This window comes from Populus alba, chromosome 1 (assembly GCF_005239225.2).
Source record: "Populus alba chromosome 1, ASM523922v2, whole genome shotgun sequence".
Lineage (NCBI taxonomy): Eukaryota > Viridiplantae > Streptophyta > Magnoliopsida > Malpighiales > Salicaceae > Populus > Populus alba.
Genome location: NC_133284.1, coordinates 1,039,739 through 1,061,266, shown reverse-complemented (window position 1 = coordinate 1,061,266; position 21,528 = coordinate 1,039,739). Strand labels below are relative to the sequence as shown.

Sequence of the window (21,528 nt, the reverse complement as noted above, 5' to 3'; positions counted from 1 at the left end):
AGATGATGTAGTGGGTAAACTGGCAACATGATTAACTTGATTGAGTTTAGATTTTATCCAAAATAACATTATTTTAAAATAAATCAAGATTGATATGTGATTTAATATAAATCCAAGAGCTGAATCTTTGAATCTTAGATTGGATGAGATAACTATAGTCTTTTAAGAGTGGGGTGACTTAACCATGCATGCGTAAATGATGTGTGCATGACTTTGGATTTTGACTATACCTAGCATTTTGCATTTAATAAGTGCTAGATTTCTTTTTAACAAGTATAATATTGTAGAATATCGGTATCGTATATAATTAAGTCAGAAAAGAAGACAAGGAACAAGATTTCTTGAAACAAGGGGTAAGGAACAAGACTTCTTGAAGCAACTTGCTTGTGTCAATCTCATCCGATATTTTTAAAAAAACACACTTGATTGTGAAACGAGTAAAATCGTACTAAAAATTCAATGAAAACTATATATGTACATCAGTTCAGATAATGTAGATGTGGTAAGAGATATTTCTAAGTTGATAGCTTTTGCTCAGCTACCAGTCAATACCAAAGCTTAATTGCTGTGGTCAGCTGCACCTTTCGCCTTTCTTAAAGTATCTGTGCTAAAAGAGGAGAGTTCTTTGTGGGTAAGAATTTAGCTCATGAAGTGCTGTGGTCAGCTGCAGAAGATGAGTCTTGAAGCTAGTAGGTATTTGTAAAGGGATAGTTCTGCTTGTCACATGATGTCTACCTAGGTTTGTTCCAAGTTTAACGAGGATTCAGGTTGCTGCAATTAATTCGCCGAAACTTATTCAGAATCCCAAGAAGTCTGCTTTACCTATGGACTGCACATCCAATCCCTTCTCTCAGGAGTGTGCAGGATCAAGTGATCACTCATGTCGACAAGATGATGGAGAAAACATTTTCTACCAAAAGTTATCCTACGGAAATATTTTTGTTGACATGGAAGAACAATCGATTCCTTGCACACCAAGGACGGCTCAAGCTTGTAAGAAGATTCCCGTTACAGTAATCACCTCTGTCAAGCATTCTAAGGTAAAGATTTACATATTTGAAACTTATTTCACTCTCAAGTACACAAAGTATTGCCTGTGTTGGTGTCGAAAGCATCGATCCAGCACGACTAGCTAGTGACCGGTCTCATTCAAGCTTGATCTGTTAGGAAATTATCAAAATTAGTTTACTGGTACTTGTATGTTGATTTGTAGCATTCAAATGGAAGAAAGATGATCAATGAGTATGTAAAAGAAAGGAAGATCAACCAAGGAAGCTATGGTAGAGTGGTAAGCATGTAAACAACATATAAATTCCTTGTATTCTATTCTGTGTCTGTTTAACAGTAAGGTGATAGTGTATTTGGTGCAGGTTCTTTATCGAAACAGTAACGATGGAATCCCATATGCTATTAAGGTAAATACACCTAGTTATAATGATTGTTTGTTTTAATTATCCATAATTTTACTCCTCCAAGCATAACTATGATATTTGAAAAAAGAAATTAACCTCAAAACAGTGTCGATGCACTCGTTTTCTCTTGAATTCATTGCTATGGATACACTCTTTGTTAGTCCAGAATTTCTGTCGTGTGAACCACCAACTACCTAGAAAGCTTTGTGACTCCAAACGAGGCAATATTGAACAAGATTTGCAATGCTTAAAAATGATAATTCTATGGCGTTATCTTGACGGATATTACGTAAATCAAGATGGTACCAGGGGTGACGCAGTTGAACTTAAAGAATAGGAATTAAAGAAAGTCAAAAATTTTAGAAGAATGGATGGCATATACAAACATAATTTGCAATTTTATTATTCAATAATTCTCTTATAATAATTCTAATAATATGGATTATACCTTTTAATTAATCGGTATTACTTTTTATGAGATAAGAATAATTAAAAATCTAATTCAAATATAAAAATAACATAAAAATCAAAAATCAAGTTAGAAATCCAAAATTAATTAGAAGAATAATGAAAATACTAAAAACAACAAGTTAATAGTCTTCCTGAACGCAGTTGATTATAGCAAACCCATTATAGAAGAAAGATAAAATTTGAATTCAATATAAAATCTAAATTTATAAATTTTCTATCAGACTCGGCATAACTAGATATATATCTCCTCGATCGATCCTGGAACTATACATATCTGCTAACTATCCACATATACAAATATAATAAATCCATTTCATATTAATCAAAACCTCCTGCATCAAGGAGGAGTGAAATAACTTGGTATTACTCATTGATACAGCCAGGTTCCATAGCCTTGGTCCTGCACTATGGTGCTTGGATTGGTTGCTTTGATTTATCAAACATTAACATACCTAACCTAAGGTTTGATCCCACCAATAAATTTTCTTTGAACCATAATGAATGATCTCTTTCTGTAACTGCACATTCATATATGATCACCGTGATTAATTAATATCATTCCATCGTTATTGTAGGTTGTCTGTAAGTCTCGTTTGCGCAAGTTGCGCATCACACAATCAGAAACAGCCATGGCTGATGTTCTCAGAGAAGTAAGAATTCGTGTCTCATTAATGTATTTCTTTGTTTTTATGTATGCTCAAACTCGAGGCTTGCCTTTTCTTTTGATCATGCAGTTATGTTGTTTTGTTCTCTCTTTTTTCTTAGTAAGGTTATTTAGGGTTCCATCTACTGTGATTCCACATCTTGCAGCAGCTACTTTCTTGAAGCAGGATAAAAGCTCTATGAGTTGTAATAATTCAGATATCTATATTCAGTTCTCATCAGCGGTTCCTCTAGATTCTCAATAACATGTTCTGGATTTGTTGCATAAAGATTTTCTCTAGACGCAAGTAGCTAGCTTATCTGGTGAGAATTTTCTTGCCTGGCATGGTCCAGTTTTTGACAAATTCTGATTGTGGATAGAGCTGCTCACTCTGTCTCGTACAAGAACAACTAGCCCCAATATGCAATCTGATTGACACAAAAATTCCCAGAAGATTATTATGTTTTTTGGAAAAATATAATGGCTGGCCATTTGATGCATTCTGAATAGGTCTATTAGTCTTCTGAAATGTGGAACATTTTATCACCACCTCCATATTCTTGATTGCGCCATGGCCATATTATAGTAAGGAAGTTGATAGCTTGAAATGTGTGTTTCTTGCAGGTTTCCATATTGAAAACATTGGAACATCCAAACATAATCAACCTAGTTGAGGTGATTGATGACCAAAAATCTGATTATATGTATATGGGTATGGATAGCCTCTTCCAAATGTTTTGAAGCATGTTTTTCAAAAATCTTACAAGGAGTATTGTTTTGATGCACTTCTATCTCTCTTTTGGCGCATGGTTGTTATCATCTAGTTCTTGAATACGTGGAAAGCAGTTGTATGAGCAACATTTCGGAGACGAAAGGACAGATTGATGAAACAACTGCAAGAAGATATTTCAAGGATGTAATTGCCGGTCTCATTTATTTGCATCACCATGTAAGTTGCGAATCTCTCGAAGCCGTTTCCCTTTGTAGAAAAAGTTGAATCTTTCTCCTTTATTTGTAGCAGAACATCGTGCATGGTGATATTAAGCCAGAAAATCTTTTGGTCACTACAAGTGGAAGGGTGAAGATAGTTGATTTCAGCTTTGGCCATGCCTTTGAGGTAATGCTATTCATTATGACTCATCTGCTAATCTATTCATGATTCTTCTTCTTCTTGTTTTTGTTATAAAATCAATGGTTTCACAGGTCAAGAACTCTACTAAATCTTCTCTACAAATTTCCACTTTGACTCCTTCAAACTGTGAATTTAAGCTTCTTCTGCAGACCTACCAAACTCAACTTATTTAGGAATTCTAATTTTCAGGATGACAATGATGGGCTACTGAGATGTCCTGGAACTCCAGCTTTCACAGCACCTGAGTGTTGTTCAGGTAAATTCATTATTTCCATCAACCCTTTGGTTGCATTTGGTTTGTATCCCATGACATAAGGGATATATATAGAAGAGACAATAAACATGTTTGATTGAAGAAATAGACACAAAGATATAAAATATTTAAAAAAAAAAAACAGTTTTAAAGTTTGTATTTTCAAAATAAAAGGTAGAAGGAGATGTATTCCTTAATTTTATTCTGAAACATAACTAAACTCCATGTAAGGGTTCTCTATCTAAGGGTTCATTTGTCAGCAGAAGTGGTTGCGACCTACGATCATCGCCTATCGTTATGTCTAGAATGCATATGAAAATCATATTGGAGACAACTTTTTCACATACTTCCAGAATCCAGAGTCTCAGTAGCTAGTCCATGAATGTGAAATGACATAAATAAGTTATTTATGTTCCATGAAAAGAAGCATAGTCCAATACCGTGGAATTAATTATAAATAAGAATTCTTGGATTATACCAGATACAGTTTACCATGGGAAAGCTGCTGATACATGGGCTGTTGGTGTTACCTTATATTTTATGGTGGTGGGCTGCTGCCCTTTTCTTGCCGACAGTGTACCTGAAACTTACGACAAGGTAATTTTCACACTTTGTTTTCTCTTGCGCGTGTGTTCATCTTTAATGTCTATTAAACTGTTAGAAATCTTGTGACAGATTGTTCATGGTCCCTTGTCACTCCCAGAAGAATTAAATCCTGACCTCAAAGATCTGCTCCAAGGCCTTCTCTGTAAAGGTAATGTATCCCTACAATTTTACTAGTCTAATTTTGCTCAAGAGCTATCAAAATACAGGGAGGTACCAAGTAGTTTCTTGCTGCCTATTTTGAATGAATTTGCAAGAATTTCTACTAGCCATGAAATGTCGGAACTTGCCAATTTATTATCTCCTCTTGCTATCCTGTTATATACAGATCCAACCCGAAGAATTACCTTGAATAGTGCAGCTGAGCATCCATGGATGGTCAAAGAGGGAGGTCCAGTCCCTATAAACTGCTTATAAAGCTGCAGGAAGAGTAGATGACAAAGCCTAAAGGGCCCAAGCAAATATCAGTTCAAAAGTCTTGTAAATTTATTAAATTATTCAATTTAAAAAAGAAATCCATGATTATAGCATTTTCTAATAGAACTAATTACATAAATTTCAATGATATTTTCAACTCGCTAAAGTCAAGATCCATAATCATCAAAGATGGAATCTTGGGTGACTGATCCTGAACCCCTTGATAATGGTGATGGCTCACTGCTGCCTGGTGGTATGTCAGAAATAGCATCCAAGAAACCACGAATGCTAAGAGAACGAGCAGGTTTGAAACTGAATGATCTTGTCTTGTTCTTGGAGAAGATATTTGAAGAATTTGAAAGAATCGCATAAACCAAGACTTGTACAAGCACAAACATGGCCACCTTGATCAAGATTTCAGCTAATGATGCCTCTACCTCCATTTCTCAAGTGAAGAAAGAAATCTAGCCTGATGATACTCGTATATATCTGTGATCAATCTGAATATTATAACAATGATGCTTAAGGATGATGCTATATAGAGAAGAACCTTGAAGGTTGCTTGAGAAGCCACATTTGACTTGTGGTTGAAGCCATAGAAGTAATGAATTGACCACACGCCAAGAAAATTGAAAAGGAAGCTTCCGCCATATCCATAAGTATATGCGTGCATGTAAGAAGATACTTCCATGTGCCTTGATCGTCCTTTATCACCATTAGATTATAATTTGTATTGTTACTAGGACAAAAGTATGTATTTAATATTCTATAGCTTTTGCTATTACAATTTTAAAAAAATAATTTAAAAAAAGTTATCATAACTTTTTTATTTTTAATGGGACTCGTGCAAAACTATAGCTTATATGTTGATTAACTAAATATTTAAAAATGTATAATTAAAATGCACATTGTATGACAAAAACAAAACGTTAAAACCGACCTAAAGAAATGATAAAGAAAAAGCCAAGCTAAAGGATGAGTGTAGTTCAAATTCAATGCATGGTTAGATGTGGGACCTTTATAGAAAGACCAAAAGAATGCCATGGAAGAGGCGAGAAAGGTGACCCCTTGCCGTCGGTGATGAAAAATGTGACCCAGAAAAAGTTCGTGCTGTAAGCTGATTTGGCCTTGAGAAAGCATGCTGTGCTTTCCCTTCCGTCTACGCATTTATAATATTTATTTAGTTATATATAAAGCACGTTGAAGGCTTTAAACGTGCGATAGTCAGGCACTCGACCATCCTCGTCATTTCAACAAACATTTTCATGAAAGGAACTTTATCCTAATAATCAATTCCATAAATTTTAGCCCGTTTTAAAATTATTTAAAAACAAAATTAAAATTTTTTATTTTTTATTTACTTCAAATTAATATATTTTTAGTTTTTTCAAATCATTTTGATATACTAATATTAAAAATAATTTTTAAAAAATAAAAAAATATCATTAACATGTATTTTAATACAAAAAATTATTTGAAAAGAAACCTTAATAACTATGCAGACAAACTAATGCATTTAGATGAGCAAAAAAAACCCATCTTAAGGGCAAATTTGAGAGGTGGACGAGATCTTTTATACACCCGCAATCACTCACTAGCACACCACAAGCAGCAACATTTACAAAAAAATTGAATTAAAAAAAATCAAAACTTGATTTACAAATAAATAAATGCATCCTACTACTAGCTAGTTTCACTTCAAGTCCATAAAATTTGCTAATTGCCAACTAAAACACCACACTAAATGAGGGATTATTGCGTAACAAGAATCACTATTAATCTATCCTCGTAAAATGGGGAGTCTCATAATCATTTTATAATGAGTTTTACATAATTCATATTCGTGATGAGCTCAACTCGTGTAACAATTTTTTAATTTAACTATTTATGAAAAAAAATGTTGAATTTAAGTTTTTATAAATTGCCCTTTCGAGCATTTTTATCAATAAATATTTATAGCACATATCTTTGTTAAGAACTCTCGTTGTCTAGACCAATATTGCCGTCCTTGTGAACACAATAACATCACAAAGCTCTCTTTAGGCTAAAACCCTCCAATACCAAAAACTACAAGAAAAGCATCTTCCTCGTCCAACGGTGGGCCGTTTTCAAACGGGCCCCAGGGCTTCATCTCTAGATTAGGGCTTGATGAAAACGTGTCAAAAAACCAACAAAACTCCCTGGGCCGATGGTGGGCCGTGGCCAAATGGGCCTTAGTGCTTGATGAAAACAAGCCCAGAAATCCCAAAAATTAATAATTCATATGCATGCGGATGTAAAGATGATTCTCTCTCTTTTTTCCCTTCTATTTATAAGAAGGATAACGTTTTCCCCTCATCGTATGGCATAAACCTCTTCTAAAGCGGTAGGAGAAAAAGAAGAAGAAAACACCTGTTGCTCCATCCCCACCAGCACAACATTAATTTACTCATATGCTTAGAACCCTAAATCTTATTTTCTTTCCACTAATTCTCTTGTTATGGTCTCTCTTTTTTCTCAGCATTCGTTGTCTTGTATGATTAGTATTTATTTATGTATTTCGTTTTTTTTTAAATTGTTTTTTTGTCATTACTAGTTTCTTCTAAATTTTGCTCTCGTAACTTATGTAGTAGTGCTTAAGTTCACAAGACATGCACGGATTTATATTTATTAGAATTTATTGTTGTTAAAAAGAGATATTCTAAACCAAGGTTACAAATTAATTAAGAGTAATAAGATTTAATCAACATTAGTTTTCATGTTTGTTGGAATTCATGGTCGGTTATGACGGTGTTTTTTTAAATTACTTTTATATTTTTTTTTAATGTGTTATTATTAAAAATAAATTTTAAAAAATAAAAAAATATTTTAATATCTTTTTAAATAAAAATAATAATATTTATCACAAGGGTAAGATATGTGCTTTGTTTTTGAAGAATTTTCTCTCATATTTATATGTTTTGTTTTGTTTATAGTGCCAAAATCCAAAAACCCAAATCAACTTTTTTTTTTCTATCTTGAGTCTTTGACCTTTAACTCACAAACCAATAAATATTCAACAACTCACTTATGTATAGATTCTCATCATGCTTTTATAAGACTTAATTAATCAAGATCTGATTTTGACTGAAATTTGAATATAAGATTAGAAGGATTGACTTGTAGATCCGTAAATTAACACTAGTTTTGAATTTCTTTTTAAAATCTCTATATAAATGTTGATTTAGAAGAAAAAAAATTAGGTTTTTTTGTTAAAAAACTCAAAGTAATTAATGATACCCAAGTTGTTCGGCAAAGTTTTATCATCATGTTTAGAAATATGATTGCGGCTATTTTTTAAAATATTTTTTATTTGAAAATATATTAAAATAATATTTTTTTAAAAAATATTTTTTAAAATCAGTGCATCAAAATAATTTAAAAACATAAAAAAATATTAATTTAAATTAAAAATAAAAATGAAATAAATAATTAAATTTTTTTAAAAATATTTTTGAATTATAAAAACAAAATGAGATTTAGAATCCTTTATAAAACATTTAACGGTCCGATCCGACCTCAAATCAATCAAAAACTCATTATGAAACGTTGCGTGGAGGAAATGTCACCTTCCACAATGGGAAAACCAAAGCCGAAGAAAAAAGGTGCCAGCAACAAAATCAGCCACTAGTTAAAGAACAGGGAGGCCCGTTGATAAATATGTAAAAGACAACAGAAATAATATAAAATAATGTATATGCTTTTAAAGCTGTACACGTATTTCCTCCCAGGCTCCTATCACCGGATATAGTACCTATCTTTTAATTTAATGAATGAATGAAAAATATATTTTGCAGATTTTCTATGTTATTCTCATTTCTTACATGAATAGTATGAAATGATCCAATAATTCATCGACTCGGTAAATTATTTCGTTTTTTTTTTTATCTCTGTCTAAATTATTTTTTTTTTTCGTAAAAAAAAAGAGAGAGAAACATGGAAGGACAGTTATTTTGGGAGGCATGAGTTTACCTTGCCAACCCAAACCTAGGCTTGATAACTACGATTTTAGATCGAATTTACACATCTCGAATCAATACATTCATGAAGAAATTATTTCTTATAATTCTTTTTTATCTGAGTTTTTCTTTTCTTTTCCAACGATGAAAAAAATATATTATCATTAACTGAGGAAACTAAATCCTTTTTTTATTCGAACAACCTATACAATTTACATGACTTGGAAAGCAAACAGACTTGCAACCTAAGATAGCACATCAAGATGGATCTTTTGACTCTTGTATGTATCATAGCTTGCTTCTAGTCAATTTTTAAGACACGCAATTTCCGGGGCCTGTAATACTGCTTATGGTTACACGTAACCAGTTTCTTTGTTACAATTATTGCAAGGCTCAAGTGGATTGCATATTCAAGATTTTGGACTTTTAGTGTCTTCTTATCTGGGGTGCCACCAATATTTGGCCAGTTTGCACTGCTTCTTCTCTTTGTTCTTGGCTTTGTTGGTTATTTATCAAGTTTATGGGCTGAATTTCTCATCAGGTTGCTGCAGTTCTTGGTTAGATTTTGCTAATTTAAAATATATTTTTTTTGTTCAATAGTGTTTTGGTTACTCAAATTTTACATACATGTGTTGCTTTGATTGGTATTTTTCAATTTTATGATTTACATGAACAGTTTTTGCTTCGATTGAGTGCTGAATTGCTTGTTTGGAGTTTGGGATTGTAATCCAGCCTTAGTTTTCATCTGGGTGGTTTTTGTTTTCCTGGAATTTGCTTGAAGATGTAGAATTAACTCCATGTTGCGATGTTCGATTTGCTGATAACTCTGTCTTTCCTTCCTTTCATTTTTGAGATAAAGTAGTTGGATTTTGCAATGATTTTTGGTATAATCCAACTGCTTGGATCAAACAATTGTTTCATCTATAGTGAAATTGAGATAGTTGTGCAAGTACCAGCAGCTATTTGACGATTCTTTTGTGACTGAAACTTGTCTTTGCTAGTTGAAGATGCATTGCTTTTTGTTCATATGAGAAGAAACATGATGCTCGTATAACGGCCATATACGGATATATCAGTGTTCCCAGGTCTTTTCAATCGCTGCTGTGTTTTAGGGCTTTTTGTTGTTTTTCTTGATTCTCAATCCATGCTGCAAATCCAAGTTACTGTCTAATCATTCAAGGAGGCAGATTAATCAGCATAGAATTCCCGAAAATAATAGCTTGTGGAAAATTGATTTTAAGTTAATTATGTTTAACAGGATAGACAATTGAGAAGAGATATAGAATCTGGTTCCTTATTCAGAGATAGAGAAAACTTTTCTAGCATTGACAATTGGGAAGAGAAATATTACAAGGGCCCCAGGAGGTATCATCAGTTAGGAAGAGATCGAGTCGCGCATTGCATATTTCAGATCATGATACGGCCGTATGGCAACTTCTGCTGCTGAGTTAAGAGGCTCCCATTTCAGAAAAGCTGCAACCCCTAACAGTGGAAATCTGGGAAAACAATCAACTGGTAACATGCAAGACCTTCTTGACTGTCCTGTTTGCTTCACTATGATGTACCCTCCAATTTTCCAGGTATGCTCCTGCCAGAATATTATGCCAGTTGATCATAAGCATAGTACTTAGAACACCAGAAATTTAAGGTTTTATATTATTGTAATGACATTTTTACTAATGTTCTGTGTATTTCAGTGTCCAAATGGCCACACTCTATGCTCACAATGCAGGGCCAGAGTAAAGAACTCTTGCCCAATTTGCCGAGGAGAGCTAGGAAATATAAGGTGCTTGGCTCTGGAAAAAATTGCTGAGTCAATAGAACTTCCTTGCACGTACCAAAGTGCGGGATGTTGTGACATATTTCCCTACTACAGCAAGCCAAAACATGAAGAGAACTGCAAATATCGTCCATACAACTGCCCTTATGCTGGAGCTGAATGTTCTGTCACTGGTGACATTTCAATTCTCATCAAGCATCTTAAGAATGATCATAAGGTTGATATGCATGATGGATGCACCTTCAATCACAGATATGTCAAGTCTGATGCCGGAGAAATCGACAATGCCACATGGATGTTAACTGTAAGATCTCTCTAAAATTTATATAATCTGATTGTCTATGTGATTAATCTGATGGAATTACTAATGATTTGACTAATCTGAATGATGAGATTAATAACTCTTAAAACTTTCTAGGATTTCAACAACCCTTTCCCGTTTCAGTTTTTGTTTCCCCAATGAACTCATTTTTGTATTTAAACCATAAAATTATGAGTAAAGTTATCAGAAACCATGTTTTTTTAGGCATTGTTTGTTGTTCTCCGTCTTCCAACATGCTTAGGTAAAACAAATCTGTAGAGGAGTAGACATTAAACATGTTCTTCATAGTCTAATTTGTTTGAACTGCACTTTGATCTGTAAATCTTAATGGTCTCTTTCTCCAACAGGTTTTTAATTGTTTTGGCCGACAGTTTTGCTTGCACTTTGAGACTTTTTTTATAGGAATGTCACCTGTTTACATGGCCTTCCTAAGATTCATGGGCACCGAAGACGAGGCAAGGGAGTTCAGTTATAGCATTGAAGTTGGTGGTAATGGAAGAAAGCTTACATGGCAAGGAGTTCCCAGAAGTATAAGGGATAGCCATCAGAAAGTTAGAGACAGCCAAGATGGACTGATCATTCAGAGAAACTTGGCACTTTTCTTCTCCGGAGGGGATCGGCAGGAGTTAAAACTGAAAGTTTCAGGACGGATTTGGAAAGAACAGTGAGCTATAGCATAGAAACTTAATGTACTTGGGAAATAAATGGAAGATAGGAAATTTATATGCACTGTAAATGAGTAGCAGAAGTCGCTCACATTTCTAGAGAATTGAGTTTATCTATATTGACAGATTCAAGGGGGCGGCCAACTTCTGAAATGGAATTCATGTTAGTTTTTTCATTCTGGGATGGATGGTGTGAAAGTTCTTGAGGGATAGGGTTATATTTATGTGCTCAGTATGGCAGCAAGAACCTTGCTCAAAGCTTTAATCATTCAAAGATGAAACAAGCCTTGCTCAAGCAAAATTCCAGTACCCTAACATTTCTATTATCAAAGCAAAGATAGATAAATGGAGTCATGGAAATGCCTCTTATGATATCTGCAATATTTATTGTGCTCAGATTGCAACTTCTTATGCAACCCTCACCACTTTCTTAGGTATGCAGTATGGTTGAAGATGCTTTTAAATTCATCATAACTTCAAAAGCTGCTTAGTTTTTATCGTTTAAACCTGCTTTTCATCTTAAATTGCAGTAAAAACTTAGGTTTGGGAAACTATAATTTGTAGGTTTTTTTTTAATGTGTTTTTTTAAATCACAATAATAAAAATTACCACAATGCTATATTCAAATTTAAACTTAAACCTAAACCTAAAATAAGTTAACAATTGACCACATCTGCACTTTGAGGCTTGGATTTGGCATTCAAATGGGAAATCGACTAGAAAATATAAACCCAGGATCAAAAGCAACTTAAATCCTCTAGCCTCTGCTTTAGATAGAAGACGAGGGACCCATGACCAGGCTCGATTCTATTACAATCTGTATCTATTTTTCCATTCTAGCAAGGATGAATAAACATTAATTCCCACAAAAAGAAAAAAAAAAATCGCTTGGTCAAAGGTATTAGTAGATTTGAAGAACAAGTAAAATTTATCTGACAAATGAACTACTTTGATGCAAGAATGCATCTTGCAAGCCACTTTAAAAACCAATATAATTTGTATAAAACTTGGATTGACTTTAACTTAAATCTAAAAAATAAAAATAAAAATAAATTGATTTGAATCTCACCTGATTAAAATCCAATTATAAAATTAATTTTATTAAAAAAATCAAAACTATATTATTTTATTTAAAAATAAATAAATCAATATTTCCAATCATGACTCTAGCCCTGAATGGATTTTAAAACCATAATTTCGATTTACATCCAAGTTGAACTAGTTTAATAAAGAGGATGCACCTTTTACAAGGATGATTTACATAGCAGTTGGCTCGATGATATTCTTATAGTTAAAAAAAAAATTATTAAAGGAAAAAGGAGAGAGAGATTATTACTAAGGCACGAAGCTGAACAAACGACCCCGTTTCCACCAACTTTAACTTCCAAAACCTCATAGCATCAGCAGCTGCTAAAACCTTAAACCCTCTTCTCCAGTTGCAAATATCAATCAGCACCACCAAACATCACAGAGAAATGATCATAGCTAGAAGCCTCCCTGCTTCAAAATCAAAACTCAAGCCTCTCTTATCTCTCTCTTTTCTTGCTCAATCACCCTTAACACCATCAACAACCCATAATTCCTATTGTAATTTCTATCCCCAAAACCCTACAAAAACCAATTTCCTGTATTTTTTCTCTTCAAAACCCACTAATCCAAACCCACCAAAGCACCAAACTTTTCCTTCTTTGCATCTCACCAGAGATGGAAATTACGACGATGCAACACCTCCGGCCACCGTCTGCCCTGGCTGTGGGGTCCACATGCAATATACAAACCCAAAACACCCTGGTTTCTACAAAGAGCCATCAGTTAAAGACCCGGATTACAAGTCTGACGCCCACTTGGTACCCATTTCACTAGAGTCGGAGTTTCCAGGTTCCCTTAAGAGGGGTTTCTTTGTTGAACCTGATAGCCAAAACCCAGATCTTGATTTGGCTGAAAATGAGTCAGTTTTGGAGAAAAGGCCTCCTGTAGTGTGTGCTAGGTGTCATTCTTTGAGACATTATGGGAAAGTTAAGGATCCAACCGTGGAGAATTTGTTGCCTGAGTTTGATTTTTATCATACAGTTGGTAGGCGTTTGGTTTCGAGTTCTGGAGCCAGAACTGTGGTTCTTTTGGTTGTTGATGCTGTGGATTTTGATGGGTCGTTTCCTAAAAAAGTAGCTAAGTTAGTTTCGGATTCGATTGAGGAAAATTTCACTGCTTGGAAAGAAGGGAAGTCGGGGAATGTAGCTAGGATTGTGCTTGTTGTGACTAAGATTGATTTGCTGCCTAGTTCATTGTCGCCTTTAGGATTTGAACAATGGATTAGGCGAAGAGCAAGGGAAGGTGGTGCTAGTGTGATTAAGAAAGTGCATTTAGTGAGTTCGGTGAGGAATTGGGGATTGAAGAATTTGGCTGAGGATGTGATTGAATTGGCAGGGGCTAGAGGTCGTGTGTGGGCTGTGGGGGCGCAGAATGCAGGGAAGAGTACGTTGTTAAATGCAATGGCGAAGTGTGTTGGTGGAAATGAAAGGAAGGTTAGTTATTTGACGGAGGCTCCTGTGCCTGGTACGACGTTGGGAATTGTTAGGGTGGAAGGTGTTCTTCCAGGGCAGGCAAAGCTATTTGACACTCCAGGGCTTTTGAATCCACAGCAGATTACAACAAGGTTGAATAGGGAGGAGCAGAGGCTTGTGCATATCAGCAAGGAGTTGAAACCAAGGACTTACAGAATCAAGGTTAGTTTTCTTGAATTAAGACCAGTTATGATAATGAATTGGTGATCAAGTGAGTGTAAGCTTTTTGTAGGGCTTGTGAAAACATTACTGGCTTCAAATTATTGATTCATATATAGGCTAAAGAACATCAATTATGATTTACTTTTATCATTAAAAAAAAAAAAAAATCATGACTGGTTTTAGCCTGTATACATTATGGCTCGTGTTAATATCATTTGATTGTGACAGGAAGGTCATTCAGTTCATATTGGCGGGCTCATGAGACTGGATATTGTAGAATTATCAGTAGATTCTCTATATGTCACAGTGTGGGCATCTCCATATCTTCCATTACATATGGGGAAAACAGAAAATATAAGCACCATGGTAGAAGACCATTTCGGTCGTCAGTTACAGGTACTGTCATTGTTAATAAATAGTCGTTTTTTATTTTTATTTTCTCTCGGTTTTCCAGTTTAAAGTCCTATTTATTGTGGTATAATGAATGAGTACACTATGTGACTAGCTATTCAAATTAGACTCTCGTCCTTCACATTCACAATTGATATTTTGAGGTACTACTAGAGAAAATTTTGAATGAAAATTGGCCAAGATAATTGAATCACCATGACTTCTGTAGACGTGTCCCTGGCTCTAGCCAAAATCATTGAGGGCCCAAAAGATTATCCATGGCTGTGGTGCTTACAAAGTTCATATGATAGGCCTGAGATTAGTCAAAAGATATTTTTTTGTTCATATTCTCTGATTAAGTTGCATGATATATAATGTATGATTTTTGGCATTCTTTTCCTTTGGTCCTTGTTCAGCCTCCAATTGGGGATAAGCGAGTTAAAGATCTTGGAAAATGGGTGAGACAGGAATTTCGTGTCTCTGGGAACAGGTGGGACTCAAGTTCTGTAGATGTTGCTGCTGCTGGTCTTGGTTGGTTTGGTATTGGACTCAAAGGAGAGGCAATCTTGGGTGTTTGGACATACGAAGGAGTTGGTGTTGTTCTTCGTGATGCTTTGATTCCTTATAGAGCCCAGAGTTTTGAAGTAACAGGATTTACTGTGTCAAAAATTGTCTCAAAGGCTGACCAGGCTTTGAATAAATCTCTGAGCCAAAGTGAAAAGAAGAGGAAACAAAGCAACCAAGAAGTAGCTGCATCAGCTGAATTATTAGTATCAGCAATTCATGAAGATGCAAATTCTTGCTAGTATGTCAGATTCATAGAAGAAAAGGAACAGTATGTAAAACTGTTGCTGAGCTGAGCTGAGCTGAGGTGGTGATTAACAAACTAGTGATGGTAGAAATTAAACAACTGTAAACCTATTTCATGAGATGAAGGAAATAGCTGGCAACATACACCATCTGTAGAGGGAAGATCTTTAATTTTTGTGCCCCCTTGCCAAGCCAAAATCTTTTCAGGAGTATATGGGAATGAGGCTTATTCCCTTTTCAAACCAGAGTTTTTGGAGGATCTAGTCGGGAAAGAGGCTTATTTCATTGTCCCCGTGAAACATGGATACAAAGGGTTCATCTATTTAGCAACTTGAAAGTTTGTTTGCCACTAAAAATATTCAACCAGGCATATGATTAATTTTAAGGATGCCACCACTGTTTTGTATGACTCTCTACAGCTTTTCTTCTGCAGGAAGAGTTTGATTACTTGTGTGATAAAACTGCTACAATTTGTAGCAATTCCTGTATTTATGTGCCTTACAACCCAGTTCTACCTCAAGATTTTCATGTTTGGACATGTAAATTTTAATCTCTCTTTCCTTAGCTTAGCTTATTTTCAGATGTATTTTCACAGCAAATAGCTTGTAACAAGAAGTGGGATTTGGATGAGGATTTGTGATGTTTTCATGGAAGGCATCGTATGTGCTGACCAATTGGCAAATGCAGGCACAGCTATGGTGGGTGAGAGACCTTAAAATATTCTACAAACTATCTTAGAACTGACTCTGAATATTTCCAATATCATTTGAATAATGCTGCCTGAGTCAAATTTTGGATTATGAAACATACAGCAAGGGAGACAAGAAAGTTCAATGAAGTTAAATTAATCAGAGCTCCTTTTCCTGTTGGTTTCTGTGGTGGTAGGTTAGAACTTCACTTTCCACATACAAAAAAATTCAATACAGCCCTTCATATAGGTTTTCTAATACTGAAAACAATTAAAATTGTACCAAACCAACCTGGTAAACCCTAATAGATTTGTTTTATGAGAGACTGTTTTCCATTGATACTATAGGCTCAATGCAAATGCATGGTCTTGTATAGCATTAAAGTGAACTGTTTGTGTTTGCATGGCCCTGTGACAGAAAGCATACAGTAGAATGTGTAAAATCATTAATTCTTCTGCTTAAAAATTCAAAATTCTTCAAAATCATACATTTAAAATAGATTGAAATGCTAGACCTCACAATCTTTAAAGTCTGCAGTGAATATAATTTAATATATGATAAGAAAATAAAAGGTAATTATCTAAATTTTTTTTTTTATCATGTTGATTCCAAAATCTAATAAATAAAGCTTTTTTAAAAAAATAATTTTTTAAAAAATAATTTAAAAATCAAATTTCTATAAGATTAACATTTCCACTCTATATGTATTGATAATATAACACCGGGTGTTTTTTAAAAATATTTTTTAATTAAAAATATATTAATCACATTAAAATTATTAAAAATATATCTAAAAATATTAATTTAATATTTTTTTAACAAAAGAATAATTTAAAGAATTCCCGAAACATTTAATCATAGTAGTCTAGTCTACTACATCGGTAACAGGGAGAAAAATAGGAATAATTATATAAAAAGAAAAGTTATTGATATTAATTCGGTGGGTCTATTTCATATTAGATCACTTAACCTTGAATTAACTCACTAATCAATATAATTTAGCTAAATCAATTTTAAAATTAAATTAAATTAAGAACCTAAATCATTTTTAGCCAAGTCAGGCTCTGGATTTACTATATCTCACCTTGCCAGGTACTTTGAATTTAATAAATATGCTTCTTACATGCTGACAAAAAATTTGGAAAGCAAGCTGCTAGTAGTGGTAATAAATCTGAAAAATCCAACCAAAAACTAAGAGCTGTCAAATTCTAAAGGTGTCGCGTGTCATTGCCTACATGAATCCCAACTAGAAAACAAATGAAGTAATTATTATCTTTCTTAATCAAATAATTTGATAATAAAAAATAAAAAAACACAGCTACTAGACACTAGACTGGACAATTCCACCTGTTGATCTCTTTTTCTTAAATATAAATAGTCAGCTTCCCTGCCTGTTTTGGTAAGAGACAGAGAGGAAATCCAAGAACCGGGTCAAGAGTTTGATCTGAATCCGAATAATGGAGGATAATACGGGTTGTTTGAGTCCTAAAGAGCCATTGTTGAATGGTAATGAGAGGTGGAAAAATGATGGATTTAGTCGAGTTAATTCGTACAACTCACTCAGGACAGATTTTTTATCAAGATTGCCTCAGAAGGTTCGCTCTGGTCTTGATGTTGAGTCTTCTTTTCATGTTGATATCCCTAAAACCAAAGGGCTTAGCCAAGGTATGTAGTCTGGCCTTCCCTTTTGCTTTCTTTAAAAATGTTGTCTGGCTGCTGAGGAAATTTAAGGAAATGAAGAAAGAGATGGAATTTATGTTTTTTTCTGTACAAAAGATGCATGACTAAACTTTAAAGGGTTGTTGCGTATGTGTTTGTTTCGTATGAAAATGGTAAAAGCTCAGGACTTGTTTGGTTATTAAGAAAGTAAAGGAAAGTGAAAAAAGAATGTAGTTTGTTATCTCTTTTGTTGTGGTGGTGGCTTCTGAGAAAAAAAAAAGATGGCTGAAAAACTATGATTGTTATTGAATATAAGTGTTTTTATGCATAAAAAGGTTAAAAAGTCGAGGACTTGTTTGGCTGCTTGGAAACTACAGAGAAAATGAAAGGGAAACGAGGAAATTTGAACAAGTCTTGTTGTTAATTGTTTTTTCATAGGTTTTGATTTCTTCTCTCAGAATGTTGTTTAATTTGTAGTTAACCAGATAGAGATTAGTTTCTGTTTTACAGTGATTGAGTTCTTGTCTGTTGTTGTGGAATTTATAGAGGAAAAGGAGTACTATGAAAGACAATTCGCTACCTTAAAATCATTCGAGGAAGTTGATACTTTGATGGAAACTGATACAATTGATGAAGAAGATGACGAAGAACAAGTGGAAGCCGAAAAGGCTATGAAGATCTCTAACTATGCTAACGTTTTGCTTCTGGTGTTTAAGGTGACCTGACCGATGCTTGTTTTTGAGATACTCGAACTTGAAAGAAGTCTTCTAATTGCATGTTCTAATGTTAGTTTTATTCAAAGTTGTTAAGATTGATAATTTTGTGTACTGGTCAGATTTATGCTGCAATAAGGACTGGATCAATAGCCATTGCTGCCTCGACATTAGATTCTTTGCTTGACCTCTTGGCTGGTGGGATACTTTGGTTTACTCATATATCGATGAAAAACATAAATATCTACAAGTATCCTATTGGAAAATTAAGGGTCCAACCAGTGGGGATAATCATCTTTGCTGCTGTCATGGCCACACTTGGTAATTTTGTTTTGCCTAGTAACCTTTTTTCTTGTGGTCCATTGATTTTACTTCTATGAAGCAGAATATGAAAATTTAAGTTCGATTGTTTTGATATTTTTTTCCATCAATCATGAACCTAAACTCAATTGTTTGTTTAACTTCCCTTAATGAACATGAATTTTCATGGAAGTTGAATTTTGGTACTTACACGCTCTCTTGTCATGGAGTAAGTTAGCTACTCAACATCATTGAACACCTTGGGGAAACAAAAAGTGTGTTGATTTTGCTTCTTTGCGTGTTACGTGGATTCCTAACACTCATTCTTCACAGGTTTTCAGATATTGATCCAGGCTGTTGAAGAACTTATTGTAAATGAATCACGTCCAAAGATGTCCTCAAATCAACTCTTATGGCTTTACATAATCATGGTAACCGCTACTGTGGTGAAAATGGCACTTTGGATTTACTGTAGAAGCTCAGGAAACAGTATTGTTCGTGCCTATGCAAAGGTCTCCGGCTCTTCTTTCTAAATAATTAGCTCTTTGTTATTGAGCTGCTAATTATCAGTTTTTTAACTTATTCAAGTTCTGACATCCAGGATCACTATTTTGACGTGGTGACAAATGTGGTAGGATTAGTTGCAGCTGTTCTTGGGGATAAATATTACTGGTGGATTGACCCTACTGGTGCTATTCTTCTTGCACTTTACACAATTACAAATTGGTCTGGCACTGTTATTGAAAATGCAGGTACAACTTTTCATTCCTAGTTGTTTTGGAAGGAAGCAGATAAAGTGATACACAGATGAGTTATTCCTGTTAGAAATATCTGCCAGCATTTTAAGATGGACTCCTTGTTGCAGTTTCTCTTGTTGGGCAAACAGCATCTCCCGAAGTCTTGCAGAAATTGACGTATCTTGTCACAAGGCACCCTCAGGTCAAGCGTGTAGACACAGTCCGTGCTTATACATTTGGTGCTCTTTATTTTGTAGAGGTAAGCATGACATACATAGTTGTAATTATCGCTTGATGAGTGAAATTATCTTGCAATAAGGATCATCAACTCTTCTGATTTGAACACTGAATTTTTTTTGGCTTGTTATGTCTCAATCTTCCTTGTCCAAATGTTGTGATGTCTGCTGTATGAGATAAGTTTTGCTTTTGAATTAGCCTTGGTCGTCAAATTGGCAAACCCTTGAGCTGTCTTCTATCTATCTTTGTACAGTCAAACGGTTTAGCTATTAGTGGGAAATGTTTCAAGTCTATATTATATGCATGACTTAACATCTCTACTTCTGTTGTTTAAGAATGAGCCAGTAAAAACTTGTCATTATGTTTGACGTCTTGAAACAGGTTGACATTGAACTTCCAGAAGAGCTGCCTCTAAAGGAAGCACACGCCATTGGAGAGACATTGCAGAACAAGATTGAGAAACTCCCAGAAGTTGAGCGGGCATTCGTCCATCTTGATTTTGAATGTGAACACAAACCAGAGCACTCTGTTCTCAGCAGGCTACCCAACAGTTAGCATTGGTCTATCTATGAATAGATAACATCATGTGCAAATGCGCAGTCAGGGTTGCTGTTGGTTTCATTTGTTTCATAAAAGGTTACAAACGTGGGATCTAGTGTTTCCCTTTCATGGTGAATCAATCAGTTTATCCAGTTAAGGAACTGAATGAAGTCTATACAACAAGGGAACCCTACTTTTGTATAATGAGGAACTTGTAGCGTTTTAAACAGGGCAGACAGCTAGTTTGATCCACAAAAGTAAAGTTGTTTGGTTGACATGCTTTGGCTGATGGTTCTTCTAGCACTGTCACTCTGCCATTTTATGTTTTCTTTTTGTTACTTTCCTCTAACAATCTTTGTAGTGGAACTTGAAAGCCTACTTTCTTATAGCTACTTTTTTTGGGTTTGTCATTAATATTCTTTACCAAAATTTCTCCTAGGCCAAATATTTTAGCTAGTCTTTGATGAGAACCTGTTAGGTTTAGATCTTTTGCATCAAAGCAATGGAAATATGATGTTGGAGATTTTTTCTGGACATAAATTTTGATCTTGGAACGGGCTAAAATTTTGTTAGAAGCTTTTAGAGATATTTTTTATAAGATTAAAATTTTATAGCAATCAGAAATTATTTGAAATTTGTTATTCTTCTCTAGTTAATTTTTAAAAAAATCTATTTGATTTATTTTTTTTTTTTTTTTTTTTAGGATTTTCTAATAGTATATAAGCAGTATAGAAAAACCGTAATAAAGAGTTTATTATGTGATGAAGGCTCCGTTTGTTTGCAGGAAAGTGAATTCCTTTTGGAAAGTGAATTCCTGAAAAGTGAATTTCGGGAAAGTATTTTTCGATGTTTGGTAGTGTTATGGAAAATGAACTGGAAAACACTTTCCAGTGTTTGGTTGTATTATGGAAAATGAACTGAAAAATAATTTATTAATGAATTAATTTTTTTTTCAAATTTATCTAATATATATATAAAATATTTAATCACTTACAATAAAAAAAATGAAATCTAAAATGTATAATGATGAATTTTTTTTTTATTATATTCTATAT

The 21,528-nt window shown here is 34.2% G+C and overlaps 4 protein-coding genes across 9 annotated transcripts; all 4 read left to right on the top strand.

Annotated features, from left to right (window-relative positions):
- The first annotated feature begins 448 nt into the window (after positions 1 to 448).
- On the top strand, positions 449 to 5,097 carry LOC118049754 (serine/threonine-protein kinase GRIK1). 2 transcript variants are annotated; one of them, XM_035059839.2, is made up of 11 exons: positions 449 to 1,040; positions 1,214 to 1,288; positions 1,371 to 1,415; positions 2,459 to 2,533; positions 3,151 to 3,238; positions 3,351 to 3,475; positions 3,545 to 3,643; positions 3,848 to 3,914; positions 4,393 to 4,508; positions 4,587 to 4,665; positions 4,843 to 5,097. In XM_035059839.2, the coding sequence occupies exons 1-11, from the start codon at positions 825 to 827 to the stop codon at positions 4,929 to 4,931; spliced, it is 1,074 nt and encodes a 357-aa protein (XP_034915730.1). In that variant the 5' UTR covers positions 449 to 824; the 3' UTR covers positions 4,932 to 5,097. The 2 variants fall into 2 exon arrangements, with proteins under 2 accessions (XP_034915730.1, XP_034915731.1); XM_035059840.2 differs by having other exon boundaries at positions 456 to 1,040; positions 3,548 to 3,643.
- A 3,620-nt stretch (positions 5,098 to 8,717) lies between these two features.
- On the top strand, positions 8,718 to 11,851 carry LOC118049757 (E3 ubiquitin-protein ligase SINAT2). 5 transcript variants are annotated; one of them, XM_035059847.2, is made up of 4 exons: positions 8,718 to 8,811; positions 10,167 to 10,488; positions 10,606 to 10,992; positions 11,358 to 11,851. In XM_035059847.2, the coding sequence occupies exons 2-4, from the start codon at positions 10,336 to 10,338 to the stop codon at positions 11,676 to 11,678; spliced, it is 861 nt and encodes a 286-aa protein (XP_034915738.1). In that variant the 5' UTR covers positions 8,718 to 8,811; positions 10,167 to 10,335; the 3' UTR covers positions 11,679 to 11,851. The 5 variants fall into 5 exon arrangements, with proteins under 5 accessions (XP_034915738.1, XP_034915735.1, XP_034915733.1 ...); XM_035059844.2 differs by lacking the exon at positions 8,718 to 8,811 and adding an exon at positions 8,890 to 9,449; XM_035059842.2 differs by lacking the exon at positions 8,718 to 8,811 and adding an exon at positions 8,890 to 9,465.
- Positions 11,852 to 12,894: 1,043 nt separating this feature from the next.
- On the top strand, positions 12,895 to 16,338 carry LOC118049756 (GTP-binding protein BRASSINAZOLE INSENSITIVE PALE GREEN 2, chloroplastic). The gene is made up of 3 exons (XM_035059841.2): positions 12,895 to 14,398; positions 14,627 to 14,794; positions 15,205 to 16,338. The coding sequence occupies exons 1-3, from the start codon at positions 13,151 to 13,153 to the stop codon at positions 15,592 to 15,594; spliced, it is 1,806 nt and encodes a 601-aa protein (XP_034915732.1). The 5' UTR covers positions 12,895 to 13,150; the 3' UTR covers positions 15,595 to 16,338.
- A 1,278-nt stretch (positions 16,339 to 17,616) lies between these two features.
- LOC118049758 (metal tolerance protein 4) lies at positions 17,617 to 20,865 on the top strand. Its single transcript, XM_035059848.2, has 7 exons — positions 17,617 to 17,952; positions 18,493 to 18,662; positions 18,782 to 18,980; positions 19,293 to 19,471; positions 19,561 to 19,711; positions 19,825 to 19,955; positions 20,315 to 20,865. Exons 1-7 carry the CDS (start codon positions 17,745 to 17,747, stop codon positions 20,486 to 20,488), a joined length of 1,212 nt encoding a protein of 403 aa, XP_034915739.1. The 5' UTR covers positions 17,617 to 17,744; the 3' UTR covers positions 20,489 to 20,865.
- Positions 20,866 to 21,528: the final 663 nt, after the last annotated feature.